We start from the raw sequence: 16,825 nt of genomic DNA, 5'->3' as shown, positions 1-16,825 counted from the left end.
TAAGCAGGGTGTATTTACATGATCAAACATTACGCTAATAAGCTGTCGCTGATGCTACAAAGCCAACATTTATTCTCAAGCAATGTTTTACCTCACTAAAAGGAGGCAGACAACAGTATCTCTGATACTGTTGTGAGAAGTTTATTTAGAAATGCTGGGTATTTTTAATCACTGTAGATATTCTTCCTACTGAGCAACAAGAAATATATTACAAACTGTCTTGTATTTCAAGCCAGAAAGATTTTGATAGGTTATGTGGACTCTTTATCCACAGTGTGATCTTTATCTTTGTGAATTTGTGGAGAATACATAAGAAACCGGGAGATCAAAACAGAGCCAGTGTTATCCATGTCTTTAAAAAGAAGGGAAAAGAGAAGCCAAGAAATTACAGGCCAGTCAGCTTAATGTCAACCACTGTAAAATTTCTGGAACAAATTATCAAAAAAGTATTTATAAGCACCTTAAAGATAATGGTGAGAAAAGTATGAGCCAACATGGATTTGTCAAGAACAAATTATGTCAAACAGTGGTTTCCTTTTGTAACAGGGCATGGGCTTTGGGGTATGGGAGAAACAGCTGGTATCAGAAACCTGGACTTTAGTAAAGCTTTAAAACTCTGTCACACGAGAACCTTGTGAGCAGCTAGAGAAATACGGTCTTCATGAGATTTCTCTGAGTGGACACCGTACTGCTATGTACCGTGTCAAGAGAAGGGAGTTTGGTTGGAAAGATATATGAAGTAGGGTTGTTTGGCAGTCTGTGTTTTCCCATATTTTCATTAACCTTCTGGATCCTGAGACTGCGACCAAACTTAGAAAATTTTCAGGCAATGCAAAGCCGAGTAGGACCACAGGCAGACAGCAGGACAGAGCTAGAATTTAGAATCATCCCAACAAATTTAACAAATAATCTAGTAATTAATTAGTTTTAAAAAGTAATTAGAAATAAGTAAGGATGAGGGCACAATACTCCACTGAGACTGGTATAATCAGCTAGAGAGAACAGAGAAGAACTGCTCAGAAATAAGTCTGCTGGAAGAAATGACTCGAGAGGTTGCAGTAGGTCAGGGGCATCACGTTCCTGTGAAAATGGCAAATACCACAGTGGAATCCAAAACCAGGAGTATCCCCTGCAAGGTCTGTCAAGCAGCTTCTCCGAGGAGATGCTACTTCCATTGACGAGGTCTCAGAGTACTGTGTTTTGTTTGGACCTTAATGCTTCAGGAGCTGTATGGAGTAGGTGGGAAGAGTCCACAACACAATCAAAAATAATAGTTGCCAAGCAAATGGGACCTGTGGACTGAGCCTGTGTTAAGCCCAAAGAAAAGAGCAAGAGAGATATTTAGTCTTCATGGGCATAAAAAGCAGTGGCAAAGAGGAATTGAAATTTGTGCCAGTCAAAGTGCCAGGCTCAAGGGAGGCGTCTTATTGAAGCGGGCATCTTATTTAAGATGGGGTATAGAGTGGGTAGGATAAGAAATACTGGGCCTAGCAGCCTTTATGTGCAGGTTAGAAAAGCATGTCGGGGTGACACAGGGCAAGGAGATGATCTGATCCCCCGTCAAAGTCCCGTCCCGCTCCGTGATTCTCTGGCGGCTATATTCCAGTGCACAGAGTGGGCAGGGACACCTGGCTATTCCAGGGCATCCCCTTCTTGTTGCCATAGCTGGGTAAGGAATACAGGGTCGGGGGCTGCAAGGTTACCGCTGCTGTTCTCTCCAGATTTGAGGGTGACTATTGCATCCTAAAATAAGCTTTGGAAGAGCTTCATCTTGCAACACTTTTTTTAATAATAAAAAGATTTCCCGTATTTTTAATGGCTGAAGAGGCACTTAGATTCTTGTGTAGGATCACTCAGTAGCATTTAAAATGAACTAACATCATTTCGGGTTTTTTTATGTATTATATTTAATGAGATTACGTATTGCTAATTGTATGGAAGCCTGTTAGCAGTTGATTAAAGAAGAAACTGACAGCTGACCTTATTCAGTACCAGCAATACAAAGCTGAGTGAGCCACGTGATAGGATGAAGCATCAGTTTATACTTCCAGGAGATACCAAGTTACAACTTGAATTTTTGCATGACAGAATAGTAACAACAAATGCACAGCAAAAACTATTTCTTACGTGTAGTGACCAGTAGGAACTGTCACTGGTGAATATGATTTAGGTTAGACGCAGACACACTATTTTCAATGCTATTCTCCATCTAAAATAAGATCTAAATCAGCTGCAGTAAAATATTTAGACCTATAGCAAATTCTGTATACATCTCAGAATATAAAGGCATAAAAGTGCTCTGACTTATAGGGCAAATAAAGGAGTGGATTTTAGAGTAGATAAAAGTCCAGAAACCATACAGAAAAATTCAACAACCACGCCTGCAAAAGGTTGCTCAGCTGTAAAATGGAAAGAATCTTCTGAAGAAGAAAAATGCCAAGGGCTTGTAGAAGAGCACTGAACTAGCGCACGCTGGAGCTGGAAACTAGAGCGTAAAGCAATGTGAGAAACTTGGGATATCATCGTTCCTTCCCCCAGCAACTGACCCTCCTCACCAGCCTGTTATATGTCAGTGCTATTGAATGGCCTGTAACAGGAGGAGGACATTTCATGCACATAAGGTTTTCAAAAGCAAACTGCAGCTGAATGAAAAACATTTTTTTCAGGCTGTTCGCAGTGCCCCATAAATGCAATGGCAACTACTCAGATATTGCATCTATACTCAGCTGTTGAGAAAAGTTTATTTAGCAAAGCCGTTAAAGCCTGATTAAAATTTGATGGGATGATAGGATAAATGTGCTAAGTCCACTGAGGTCTGAATTGCTGCCAGTATTGATTAACACCCTTAACACCCCAGTGGGAACCCTATCAAAAGTGCATTTCAAATCTAAATCATGGGAATCAAAAGAAAGCCCTGGGATCACAACCACCATATCATTCAGATGAGAGTTTTATGTCCCTATATGACAATCAAATGAAACGAGATCATGGAAAGCTGCCAGAGGACTGGTTAGGCTCACAGATGTACGTGGGGATTTACAAATGCTGAAGTTACGAAGGCAGATTCGTACCTGGTATAATTTCATCAACTTTGTTGAATTTTCCCAGGGTTAGATATGGCCTATAGTCTCTATCCTGATCAGTTTAAATCAGACAAATATTTTGATATATTGCAAGATAACAGTTTCTAGACCGTAAGGGAATACAACTGGCAGGGAAACTGATGCAAAAGTGATTACAGAGAGACTTGAGAGGCACAAGACTGTTTTGCCGACAGGAAAAATGTAGTTGTTCCAATTGTAAGGCTGGCAACGAAACAATATAAAACCAAGGGTGAGAAGGGACAGAGGAGAACAGATGCAGAAGAGGATTCAGAGAAAAGAGAATTACAGAGGCAGAAGGAGGACAGAAGAAAATCGGAACTGGTATGTTAGCAAGTCTGTCATTTCTTTAAAGGTGGAGATAAAGCAGCTTGAACTTTTTGTGTCAAGGCAGAAGCCCAAAGAAATTTGAAAGAAGGAGGGCGAGAATGGCAAAAGCATGAGATTGTTTTTAAATTAGGTGTTTCTGCTATACTGGTAAGGCAAATACTGAGATTGGGAAAGAGCAGGAAAAGGTTACGTTTTATGAAAAATCAGTCAAGCACGGTCTAGATTTGAAAGAGCACAAATTAAAAAAAGGAAGGAAGGAACGCTTGCGATCCAAGGGGATAAAAGGCTAAGGGAGGTGTTGCAGATGACTCGGGTTTGTTGAAAGAATGGAGCTGTTAATGATGAGGAGGAGGAGGTAAAATCTATAGGTTTGGGGGGGTGGTTTTCTTTGGTGCTTTGTTGCAGGGACTGGGGGGGGAGGGCTTGGTTGGTTGTTTTGCAAAAGTCAGTCTTGGGTGCTTTGTTCCAAACCCTAATTCTGGAGTTAACTAAAAAATGTTATCCATACAGGGTAAGTGTGAAGAGTATTAACTCTTTGCAACCAGCTTAATAAACTTTGAATCAATTGAGCCTTTAGAATTATTAAATTCTCAAATCCCTTGTAGCTTCATTACATGAGATATAAGATGGAGTTCATGGCCTTCCTTTATTGGAAGACTTCAAGTATGTAAGAATATTTTAAATTTTTATTTTTTTTTTGCCTCTCTGCTAATTGCTAGATGGAAAGCCTTTATTGAAAACATCTGTCACTGGCATGTTTTGGACTCTGGGAGGTTCCCCTTATTGTTGTGGTGGGGGCAGTGCTAGGAAATATCATGGGCCGGTAACAGGGGATGGCTTGTTGTGCAAGGGCTGCTTGTCACACCTGTGCCTCCACCCTCAGCTGAGCCTTGTCTGCAGAACTGACTGCTCACAGGTGGCTCGTATGGACACAGCAAAGGAAGAGGGTTGCTTGTAGATGTGACATGATTGTTTGGAGGGGTCTGCTAGCACTTTTACCTGGGTAATTTAGAGACAAAAAAGGTCCAGAGCACTGATGCAGGAGGAACGGTGAGGACTTGTGATAGGACAAGAGGTAATGGCTTTAAACTAAGAGGGGGTAGATTTAGGTTAGATAGTAGAAGAAATTCTTTCCTCTGAGGGTTATGAGACACTGGCACAGGTTGCCCATAGAGGCTGTGGTTGCCCCATCCCTGGCAGTGTTCGGGGTCAGGTTGGATGGGGTTTGGAGCAACCTGGGCTAGTGGAAGGTGTCCCTACCCATGGCAGGGGGGTGAAATGAGATAGTCTTTAAGGTCCCTTCCAACCCAAACCACTCTGTGATCCTATGAATGTTCCAGGGGTAATGTTGCTATGAGTCAGTCATAAATGCTGGTTTTAAAGAAGTCATTAAACATGCTTTGTTTGGAGAAGTTTGTAAGGTGGCTGTGGTGCTTGGCTACTGATGGAAGCGCGGTCCCTTATATACAAGTGTTGCTGAGGGGTATGATGAGCTGTGAGGTTTTCTAGATGAAAAGATGTGTTAGCATCTGAATTTTTGCATTCTATTACATTGACTTAGAATAGCAGCTTGGAAGCCTAACCATGTGGCAACCATGCGTATCTTCCTTTATCATTTTCTTTCTGGGTTTTGTCATGTTATAGCAGTACTGGTCAACGTTAGCCGTAATGCAGGTTTTCATGTCCTGCTGCACTTGGGCTTTTCTTCCAATGGATTTTATGAAATGAACTGAAAGAGTTTCAAGATACTCTGCAAGTTCTACAAATTGCAGAATCCACATTGTCTCTGCCTTTTCTGTTTGCTGCATTTGCCTGTCTTTCTGTATATATCCAATAGAGTTTAACTGAATAATAGTGACTTCGGGAACTTGTTCCTCCAACTTCTTTACAGGCAAACAACTTTTTAAGTTTAGCAGCCTGTTGTGCACAATAAATGGCTTATCACTTAAGAATATGTAATCACTTGATCAAGTAGAGGTATAACATACATTAGAGGCAGCTTTATTATTTTTAGATAGATTAATAATAGGAGAAGCAAGGAACAGCACACTTCTCCATGTCTGGGGTTTTGTGGTTTGTTGGGGTGGGGGTGGTAACATTCATTATATCCAAGTACTAATTCCCTGTTTCTTTAAATATTTATATACTGACTAGCTCGATATAGCCGCCAAATCACTGAATCATGATGGAAATGCTGAAACACTTTGCTGATCAGGGATAGAGTTAAGCATATCCATACAGTTCAGCAGGTTGCTTTGCTGAATCTAAGGAATTTACTGTAAACTTCTCTACAAAAATTATCTTGTTTAGATGTATGAGCAATAGAAATGTCCCAAATGCTGATCAGGACGCTGCTAGTTGTCTGTAGCCCAATGCTGAAGGTGTTGAAAGAGAAAATGGAAAGTTAACTTGCTAGGAAGAGCTGGTTGCTGTTGTTTGGCTGTTCCCACTAACTTAAAAGCCTGGCTCACTGAATTATCCATGAGAAGCTAAATGTCTGCCAGCTGAGGTCACGGAAACACTGCTGTGAGCGGTCTGCTGCAAAGGATAGAGAGGGCAGACCTAAACCGTGGTCACATTTGTGCACAGGTACTCGCTTGGTCCGCACTGCCCCTTAATTCAGGAGCCTGCTGGTGTAGGGGGCACCGCAATATTAACTGTAATACTGCAGGTGGGAAACTGAGGCCCACCGAGGCTGACCAGGATGGACAAGTGTGGTTAACAACATAACTCTTACTTACATGTTCAACTCCAGTAGACTTCAGCAGGAGTTAAGCAGCTTAATGCATTTGTGGGTCTGAGATTAATGGGTTTAGCGGGCCAGGAAGACTTTGGAAAAGCTACATAACCCCTGAAATTCAACCCAAATCTCCATTTTAATCCAGTGTTCAGAGACTATATGGTGTTAGGTGCAGAACAGGCGTAAGGTAAAGCCCAGCCTTTTTCCAGGTTTGTTGTGGGTTTTGGTGTTTGTTTGTTGTTTGTTTGAAAAAACCAAACAAACCCCTTAAAAAAGCAAGGAGTGAGGTAACAGTAGTACCTTGTGCAGACAATAAAGCTGAGGCAATAAGAAGAGGGGGCGTTTGTTTCTGGAGGCCATGGAGTAAGAAATGAAGAGAGGAGTTTTTTGTGTGCATTGTCGTTCTTGTATTAAGAAATAATGTTAGGGGAAAGTGTTCTTAGTAACTGAAGATAAAAGACATTAAATGCTCTCAGTAGATGGATCGTGGAGTACGTGAAAATGTGGGAAAAAAGGGAGATAAATTGCACAATGGGAGATTAGATAGCTTGCACTTTGATCAAGTTAAATACTGGGGAAAAAGCAAGCTTGCAGTGGGAAGATTGGCTGGATGGGTTACAAGTGTGTTTTAAATATGAGCTGTAGTTAATATCACTAGTACAAATGTAACAAAAAGAGCTGGATTTTTTTGAACTTGCTCCTTTACTTGCAGAAGCACGATGGCCACTTCACAGTCATCCAGCTGGTTGGCATGCTGCGGGGGATCGCATCTGGCATGAAGTACCTCTCAGACATGGGCTACGTACACCGCGATCTGGCAGCCCGTAACATCTTGGTCAACAGCAACCTCATGTGTAAAGTCTCTGATTTTGGTTTGTCGCGAGTGTTAGAGGACGACCCTGAAGCAGCTTACACAACAAGCGTAAGTTTGTCTTATCTAATTTGAACAGCTGATTGCCTTGTGCCTCTTCTGTTCTTTATTCCACTCCCAGATTTGTCTGGGCCGTAGGAATTCTAGCTCGGGTTGGCTTTGTTCCATTCTCAGCCAGCGTTGCTTAATAGCACTGCCAGGGTGTTGAAGGGACTTTGTTTTTATTTTTGGTGGTGTAAGGATTGTATAAAACCTTTGGCAAAAGCACTTTAAGCAGATGTGGGGGTACAAGTGGGAGACCTTTCCCATTCTTGTTTGGGTTTTCTATTGGGTTTTTGTTTGGTTTGGGTTTTTTTTTCCCCGCATAGTTGCCCTTTCTGTTACCTGGTGTTCATTGACAAAGAGATGTTTTTAAAAGAGAAGGATGGGGACAGAGAGAATCTCACCTGTTCCACTGATGGAAGCATGGTGGCAAGCCTTGTATTCATAAATAAAAATTTTCATTTTATTTCACTTGGGCTTAACTTCTAACAAGATACATAGGACCTTTCTCTCAAGGTTTAAGTCTCATTTCATTAATACTTAAATTCCTTATGTAATACAAGTAAATTGTTATAGTGGAAAATGACTTTTAGGTGGGGTTTTGGGGGTGGTTTTTCTGGTTTGTGGTGTTGGGGGGGTGTCTGCTGACGTGAAAAATTCTTGAACCTGGAGAAGCTTCTTTAAATTTGACTTGGAATAAAAGAAGGAAATTGTACCTACCTGCACTACGAAGAAAGAAGGGGAAGGAGTACGTTGGTGCTAATAAAATTACAAGTTCAGATATACATTTTTTCACCGTACTAGAAGTTCAGTTACATTCCTGTTATGATTATTACCACAACATTAAGAATCTTAGCTATTTGTAAGCTGATTTTAAGTAACTCAGATATATATCACTGAAACTGAAATTATTTCAGAGCCAGAGTGCATTCTCATTAGTACTCTTGCCAAATACACAGAATTTGTATGTTCCCATGATAGCCCACAGTGACAGAATTCTAATAGAGATAATAAATTAGCATTAAATAATTTATTTCAACCTTTTATTCTAGTTCACTTTAAAAAGTGATGTATGGCCAAAATGAGGAACTCATCCAATTTAACTGTACTGTAGTAAGTACTCTGCTCTATCTGTTGAATTCAATATAGCTATTGTAATGGGATTATAGATCTTTTCTATGTGTTTTTTTTCCAAATTAAGCCTAAAATAGGGGTGTTCTAATAAATTCACTGTAAATTTAATTTCTTAGAACAAGGTCTATGTAGAACTGCAAGCTGATTAGAGCAAAACAAGTCGCTCTGCAAGGTTTTCTATCAGTATTAATAAGCGGGGGGGGGGCTAGTTTTTTGCTTTATAGGGGAGATTTCCCTTGTTTAGTTCTCAAAACATCTTCTGCTTCACACCGCTTCTTTCTATGAGGCTTGAAAGGAAAAATAAACATTACTGCAGCTTAACAAGCTCTCGCATGTTGGCTGAGCCTTGCTAATTGTGCATGTGAGCGTGCTCAGCTGGCAGCAAGTGCCCCTGTGACAGGCAAGTCACATCGCTCAGGGCTGATCAGGGGCTGAGCGGCTGGGCTGGTGGAAGGCACTGGGAATGCCGTGCAGCCTATCGCAGCTGGGTTCAGGAAAACCACCAAATGATAATTTGAGGCTTTCAGCTACTACATATCCTTTTTTTTAGTTTTTTACAGGAGTTGATGCCTGCCTTTCTCATCATAGCTAAAGCTGCTTTGAATCAGGAAATGCTATACGGATTAAAAAAATAAAAATAAAGGAATATTTCATGGCAGTGTGTCTGTGTTGAAGGACTTTCTTGAACCATAGGACAGGCTTTGATGAAATGCTCGCTATTCTCAGATCTGTTCAGCCAGCTGGTTAACACGAGTCTGTGAGGCAGCTGGTTTTGGTGGGATACCTCAGAGCTTCAGTCCTCCAAGCTTGCATCTGCATGCTGTGCTGGAAAATCATGCTGACCAGGTATCTGTAGCATGTCCATCAGGATACTGCACATAAGGAGGGGACATTAGAGGCTGATGGCCAGTGTCAGGACCCTGTGTCAGCCAGACATTTAGGGTAAACCTGCTTTGACCATGAACTCCACCAAGAAGATCAAAAAGCTTTGAAACTAGGCACAAAAATGCTGCGTGTCACTATAATATGAGCTAGAAACTTTGTAAATAGGAAGAATTTGAAGCAACATAGAAATATGTTGCATAATAGAAATTAAAAGCATTTTAAATTGCTTGTTCCTTCAACTCCATCTCCCTCTGTCCTTGCAAGTATGTCTTTACACCCAGACCATTTCAGCCACTGTGGCTGAGTCTGCCCAGTTCTCTTCTTTTTGTCTCTGGTCCCTGGGAAACATCCTTCCCTCATCCCTGAAGACAGACTGACCGCTGCAGTCTTTGTTCCATGTTGCAGTCATTCTGTGTGATCTGGTGAGAGCCAAGTTTTCTGCGTGATGCCCTTGCCTGCCATAATGTGCTCCATCCTCTGGGTTTTGCTCCCCTTGGAACAGGTCCAGGAGATGGTCTCTGTAGGGAGTCAAACAGCCCTAAAAAAACACTTTTCAAAGGAACACAGCACAATTATGACCAAAGTAGGATGGGCGGAAGAAGAAGGAAATGTTTGTCACAGTGACTGTGGACTTGGTGAAGACTTTCACCTTTTAAGCAGTCTTTTCATAGTAACAGAGAAGAACCCCACGCTGGCTGTCATGTCCTCTTGTAGCTTCCACTGACCATCGTTATATCATTGACCTTTTTTCTCAACATAAACATCTTCCCAACAGCAGGCTGCATGTATTACTAGAGGGTTTTATAGCATCTATTTAGTTCCATACTGTGCTTCTGCCAAATGAAGGTTAAATCCTTAGTGCTTTTACAAAGGCTTTAGTGCTTTTAGAACTTGTGTTTCTTCTCCATAGAGGTTTTTATTGGTAATAGCCCAGTACCTGTAGCTACGTGAAATCCATAGAGTGGGTCTGTGTATTGAACAGTGGTATTTTTAGGCTTACATCTCCCGGTGCACCACTGTCTGTCAGTGCTCAGAGGAAACTGATCATTTTTTTATTCCCTTTTTTGTCCTCCTGGTGTCAGAAATAGAATGGTACAATTGGATGTTTTCTTTGGAACAAGAGCTGCAAGACAACCTAAGCCAAACAGAAGCCAAAGAACCCAGAACTTTATATCTGTAATGCTGTGGTCAATAATGTGTGACTGTATTGCCAGACATAAAAATGTGAACTGATGCAAAAGACAAACTGTGGCAAAACAGGTTACATTCTCCCAAAAATAAGCCAAAAGACTCTTGTACCTGGTGAATTTACCACATCTGGGCAGGCTCACCCTAGGGTCAGATGATTGACATCTTTTTGCTTTGTCTTCCTCTTGTCATTCAATGTATGTGTCTTCCTCTGCTTACTGGTTTAAAATAGATCTTGTATTATTTCTATTGATGCATCCTTCCACATACAGGGCAGAAATCAAAGTCTAGGAAAAACAATAACACTGATAGGGAAAAGCTGGAAAGGAAACCACCTAGAAAATTACTGCATTCTGTGCTCACGCTGCAGCACTAGTTAGGAGACTATTCAACTAAGTAATGATGGAAAAACCTGACAAATGCCCCAGAATAACATCTTTTAAGATCATTATGTTTTCCAAGAATTTCAGACTGTGATGCTACTGGTTCAAGAGCTGTTGAGCACTTTAAAAGGGTGCATGAAAAGACTGAAATGTCAGAAAACAGCCTTCTGACTTTCTCGAACACTTGGGGTTTTGTCCTCTAGCCTATGGAGACAAAGGATGTACGTATGTTTTTAAGAGGGTTGGTAGGAAATAAGAGAGTGGCTTCTGCTGGCTATTGGGAATTGCAAAACTTACAGCAAGATATAATTTTAGAATAGGAAGGAGAACGTAAGAGCTAGGAACATCCGACTGCCAAGCTGCATGTTTCAGATTGATCAAGAAAAGATAAGGTAAATTTCGGGATAACTGAATAATATGCTTCTTTCTTTTTTTTTCCATGGAGACAAACTTTCATTTTTAGTAGTGGTTTCCAAGGCAACAGTCACTCATAAAAAGACATTTTTAGTATATAAACAAGCATTTCTATCAACACAGAGGACTTCTGGGCTCTTGCATCCCTGCAAATCTTTTAGATAGTCTATGGTATATGCTGTAGATTCATTTAGTTCAAAACATAGTCAGGGTTCACATGTATTTCAAAAAAATGATGTGCCTCCAGAAAAACTGTTTACATGTAGCAAAACATGTATATAATCAGAACAAGATCTGTGGCACTACTGCAAAGAGGACTAGACTGGTATTTCTGTTAAAGGTGACACCTTAATATTCTGCATTAAATCTGATTTTTAGTGAGTCAAACAGCTGCTACAAACTTAATTTTATGATATGTAAAGAAATGTATTCTAGACTTCTTTCTCTTACCAGCTGTGTTTCTGAATTCAGCCTTAATATATAGAATATTTTCTTATTTCCATAATAGTAGTTAGAGAATTGATTTATCGCACTGAATTTCCTGAATCATTTGATAAACTTTATGAGTCTGATTCTTCTCAGGCCAGTTGGGTAAAATACCCGACCCAGGGAGATTTCAGACTTACTAGATTCATTAGAGGAGCAAAGCAGATTGGTGCCAGTAATCTATATAAACACAGGCAAGCAGCAACTTTGGAGGCATCAGGATGAGGACTTCATATTTTTTACTTTGTTGCATCAATTTCCATATGTCAAGACATTTTCTATTTACTCTTACCCATATACAAACAATGGGTTTTGGGGGGAGAAGGTTTAATTTGCTAAAAAGTAAAACAAGGCGCAAATAACTTTCTAGTTAACTTAGGACGTCAACCAATAGTTTCTGAACAACCTGAATGCTATGACAAGCACCTTGCCTAGACATTTAGTTTAAGAATCAAATTAATCATAGACAATGGAGAAAATTGATTATTGGCAACAAATCAGAAAAAGAGGCTGTATACTTTAAAGACCTGCATTAACTTGGTTTCTTGAAAACTACTTGGTGACATAAGGTTGAGCACAATCGTTGGTAATTTGTTAATTCTGTTATGTGACATGGAGGGCCTGGAGAACCAGTCTTACAAGGAACAGTTGAGAGAACTGGGGTTGTTCAGCCTGGGGAAAGGGAGGCTCAGGGGAGACCTTGTTGTTCTCTACAGCTGCCTGACAGGAGGCTGTAGGCAGGTGGGGGTCGGTCTCTTCTCCCAGGTAACGAGTGACAGGACAAGATGAAATGGCCTCAGGTGGCACCAGGGGAGGTTTAAATTGGGTATTAGGAAAAATTTCTTCACCAAAAGGATTGCTAAGCATTTGGAACAGGCTGCCCAGGGAGGTGGTGGAATCACCATCTCTGAAAGCGTTCAAAAAATGTGTAGATGCAGTGTTTAGGGGCATGGCTTAGTGGTGGACTTGGCAGTGCTGGGTTAATGGTTGGACTTGGTGATCTTAAAGGTCTTTTCCGACATAAATGATTCTATGGTTCTAAGAGCACATTTATTTTGTCACCAAACTGGGAGGCAAATAATGATAAGCAGGATGCATCATGACCGTGTTTGGTTCTCAGTCAGAAACCAGGCATGTGGTATGGAATCCCACCATGACTCTCCCTTATCTGGAGGGTTGTGTTTGGTTTTTGGTGGTTTTTGCATGTGATCTTGCTAGAGACTGGCTGCAAAATGAGTGGGCGAACGTGGTTGGTAGCAAGTTAACGCCCTGTGAAAAGAATAATATTTGTTCTTCTCCACCCTTGCAACTTCATCTTGCCAGGCGTGTGTACCATGTCTGAATACTCTGATGAAAGCCTAGTTGAAACCACATAGCCTGAGCCTGTTTGCAAACCCACCTTTCTCCATCTTTCTATAGCCAAGTAAACTCTTCACAGGTGCCTTCCTCTCCTCGTGGCATCTATCCTCATGGCATCTAAAAGGAGGGCATGCATATCCACAAGTCCTCGAAGTCTTCCTTGCAGCTTGTAAGACAGTCCGACAGTTTGACACCTTTTAACAGATCAGCTTTCGCTAATAAATCTTAGTGGGATAAGTAGGACAGGACAGACCCTTCTTTTCAAGGGACTTGCTTCACGCCACCCCACGTCTTCCTGTTCAGGCGAAAATCCCTTTCTTGTCCCTTCCCCATTGCATCCGCTCTATAGCCAAGCATCAGATGCAGGATATTTGCTTAGTCAGCATTTTTGTAAAATAACAGGTTAGCTGGAAGTGAGGGGAAAGGAAAAGGACAGTTATTTCCATTACTTTTACCGTTCAGTTAAGAGGCAAATATTTAGCCTTTGTGGCTACAGCTGAAATGTGTGCTGTTCATGGTCTAACTCCTACTTTCTCTAACTCCTACTTTTCAGGACAAGTGCTGATGTTTGCAAAAACGTTTTAACTAAAGGTTGTATCCTCCCAGGGCTGCCACATGAGGTCATAATATTGTTTGGCAAACCAGAGATACAGTACTTGATAGTGGTCCTGGAGGGGTTGCCTTTTGGTAAGGCGATCGGTATCATCTTGTCTAATCGGGATTATTGTGCTCCTGTGCAGGAATCCAGCTGCTGGCAGCTGCTGCCTATCTCCAGACACTGCCCATCCCTGTTCTTAGCTGGGCATCAGCCTGCTGAGTGCAACAGGTTGCTTTTAACTACAACATAACAGTAGGAATGACTCTAACATATACAGTAAATAATTTCTCAGAGCATGGGCAAGAAGTCAAGTAGCAAATTAATAAGAGCTGTGCGGGTGTGCTCAGCCTGCACCAGTGTATGGGAGATGCAGTAACTAGTTCTGAAGTGTGTGATGGGGTTTGTGCCAAGGGATGGTGAGATGAATTGCCATCATGTGAGTTGACAGCTTCAGCTGGATCCGTTCCCCATTCTCAAAGGATGCGTGGGGTTGGAGGCCTTGCGTGTGCCCCCTCCAGCCCTCTGTCTTCTGTTGTGTTGGCCTGGACAAAGGAAAAATGTGCTCAGGTTATGCTCAAGGACAAATCGCCAACAGGTAAAAGAGTAGCTGAAGGAAGGAGTGTCATGGAAAAAAGAGGCTTGTTGTCCTTTGGGCACCAACAGCATGGGGTGTGATGACTTTTAATAAATAGTTGTATGTTTAAAAGGAACAGAAATCCCAAACTTACTCATTCAGTGTAAGGCATGGTGCTTGCTACTTACTTGGCTTATTTGTAGTAGCACCTAAAGATGAAGACGTGTCTTTGACAAAATTTAATACATCCACTCTTAGATTGTCTCGTCAGCCTTTATCCAGCTGTGATCCCAAGGTCATTTAAGAGGTTTTCTGGTTTATTTAACCTCCCTAAAAGTTAGTAATAGAAATGTTAACAGGATATAATAGAGACCACAACAAAAGCAGACCTTTAGGAGGAAGGTCCAAGGACAAGAATGAGACATAAATATAAAATTACATTCTTTCTCCATGTTTTTGTCTAACTTTCTATTTCTGCGAGTACTCTCTTCCTCACTGTAACCATTGTCATTTGAATTCTGAGAATGTGTGAGGAAAAAAGCATGAAAATTTGCATTTAGATGTACACAGAATCAAAAGGAGCTTGATTCCGAGAGATTTCTAAATTAACTTGTTGAATGTAATTGTAAAACTTAATAGCGCTCTCATCCCTGCTTTTCCTCCCCCCCACCCCAAGCAGGAACTCCAAATACGCATTTGATAGAGAAACACAGCTAAAAATTTTGCATTTCACTTTTTCGTGTTCAAAATAATTATGTTTATGAACTCAGCACAAGTATGCCCTAACATCTTGGCTGTAAAAAGGGTGGTATTTTACACTTTGTTCTTAATGTGACTTTCAAAGCATCATCCCACTATTCATCATAAAGTAATTTAATTTCCAATGAAAAGAAGAAATTGTACTGCAATCAATCTAAAAATTTCCGCCTTTAGAGATTTGCAAGCTCTGCCTTTCTGTATAGCTTGGATTTCAACGTTTTGTCTCTCTGATTCCTCCCGATTTCTTATTAACAAATTTGAGTATTAAAGTCTACATATACGTGCTTTGCTGTTTTTCAGATTGGGTCTCTGGTCATCTGTAAGTGTGTTTATGGAAAAGGGAGGCACAGTTTACAAATGACTTGAAGGGACTGAGACTAAACCTCTTATACAGTGTCAATGCTGTTGTAGATCACATCTAGGAGATAAATGAAGAATCTGCTTGAGACAGTTATTACTGATAGTGATTGCATTTTTTAGTATAATATTGTCTGGGAACAGTAAAGCGTATTTTGGTGCAGTGGTTGTCAACCTTTCTCAGCGCATGGATTATGAAATATATCCAGTAGAGATGCGGACTTTGTTAGAAATTTCCCATTTGTGGGTTTTTCTACAGCCCATTGCAAGTTGGTATCTTTCAACTCTCTTTAAAGTATTCCATAGACTCCCAGGGGTCGATATGCCTCAGGCTGAAACCCCCTCTACTGTTGGAGTATTTTTTGTTGATTCACTGCATATTTTTATTGGACTCAAGGTAGATGCTGTAGCAAGAAAGATAATACGGGTTAAGGTTGGGAGGTATCCCAGGTTATGAGAAGTATCTCAATACTGAGAAAAGATCTCTTTAGCTCTGGCTGTGAATACCATCAAAACCAGCCACTATTCCAGTGGATTAACAGGAAAACGTACCTACCTGCTGCAGGGATGTCCAGGGTAACGCGGGAAACTCACATCAGTGAGTCTTTTGTTTGGATTGAAAATCTGGCTGACATGATCACTGGAAACATGCTATGTTGAATAGTGAACGGTCTAGGTCAGGAAAGTACACTCCTGTTTCACAAAGTACAAAAATATAGGTATGTTCAGTTAAGTTAAATGATGGGGAATTCAAAACTATTTTAAAGATGGCAAATAGTTTTCTCACGCAGTGTGTAATTAACTATGGAGCTGATTGCTGCAGAAAACCATTTGGGCCAAGATTTCAGCAAGTTTGGGGGTTTGTGTTGGTTTGGTGTTTTTTTTTTTTAAAAAAGGGGGTGAATATTGTTGGGAAGAAATAATATCCAGTTAGTACAGTCAGTAACAGTTTCAGAGATATGAAACCTGTTTCAACCTAAGGAAGGAAGGAGGACAGGAATAAAATGGATCTGAAAGAGAAATGCAAGAATGTGGATTATTTTGAAGCTTTTACACCTTCGCTGAAACATCTGACATAGCTGCTGCTGCAGGTTACGGGACTAGAGTGCCCTGGCCTTGATGCACTATGGCAGTTCTTGCTGCAAACAGTAAGAGTAACTCTAACCACTTGTGCCAGTCTGAACACAAACCTGCCTTGCCAAAGCCTGTCTTGGCCTCCCAAAACCACCTCTGCCCAAAGCAACTTCTTGTTGGAAAGCAAGCGTGCTGGTTCTGGCTGGGAGAGAGGTAATTTTCTTCATAGCTGGTATGGGGCAGGTTGGGGTTTGTGCTGGGAACAGTGTTGATAACACAGGGCTGTTTTCGTTGCTGCTGAGCGGTGCTCGCACAGAGCCAAGGGCTTCTCTGCCCCTCACCCCACCCCAGCAGCCAGCGGGCTGGGGGGCACGAGGGGCTGGGAGGGGGCACAGCCGGGACAGCTGCCCCCAGCTGGCCCAAGGGGGATCCCAGCCCACACAGCAGCATGCTCAGCACATAAACCTGAGGGAAGGAGGAAGGAGAGGGGGAGGTTCAGAGTGATGGCGTTTGCCTTACCACGTGCTGGA

The 16,825-nt window shown here is 41.4% G+C and overlaps 1 protein-coding gene across 2 annotated transcripts in view; it reads left to right on the top strand.

Annotated features, from left to right (window-relative positions):
• Positions 1-16,825, top strand: part of EPHA6 (EPH receptor A6) — a 513,385-nt gene that overhangs the window by 449,263 nt on the left and 47,297 nt on the right. For both annotated transcript variants that reach the window (XM_055703220.1, XM_055703219.1), the window contains one exon: positions 6,884-7,093. In XM_055703220.1, the coding sequence (XP_055559195.1) occupies positions 6,884-7,093 (210 nt within the window). The remainder of the gene's footprint in view (positions 1-6,883; positions 7,094-16,825) is intronic.

The sequence above is a fragment of the Falco cherrug genome, chromosome 2 (genome assembly GCF_023634085.1).
Source record: "Falco cherrug isolate bFalChe1 chromosome 2, bFalChe1.pri, whole genome shotgun sequence".
Lineage (NCBI taxonomy): Eukaryota > Metazoa > Chordata > Aves > Falconiformes > Falconidae > Falco > Falco cherrug.
The sequence above is the reverse complement of the archived record's forward strand: the minus strand, read 5'-3'. Positions and strand labels throughout refer to the sequence as shown.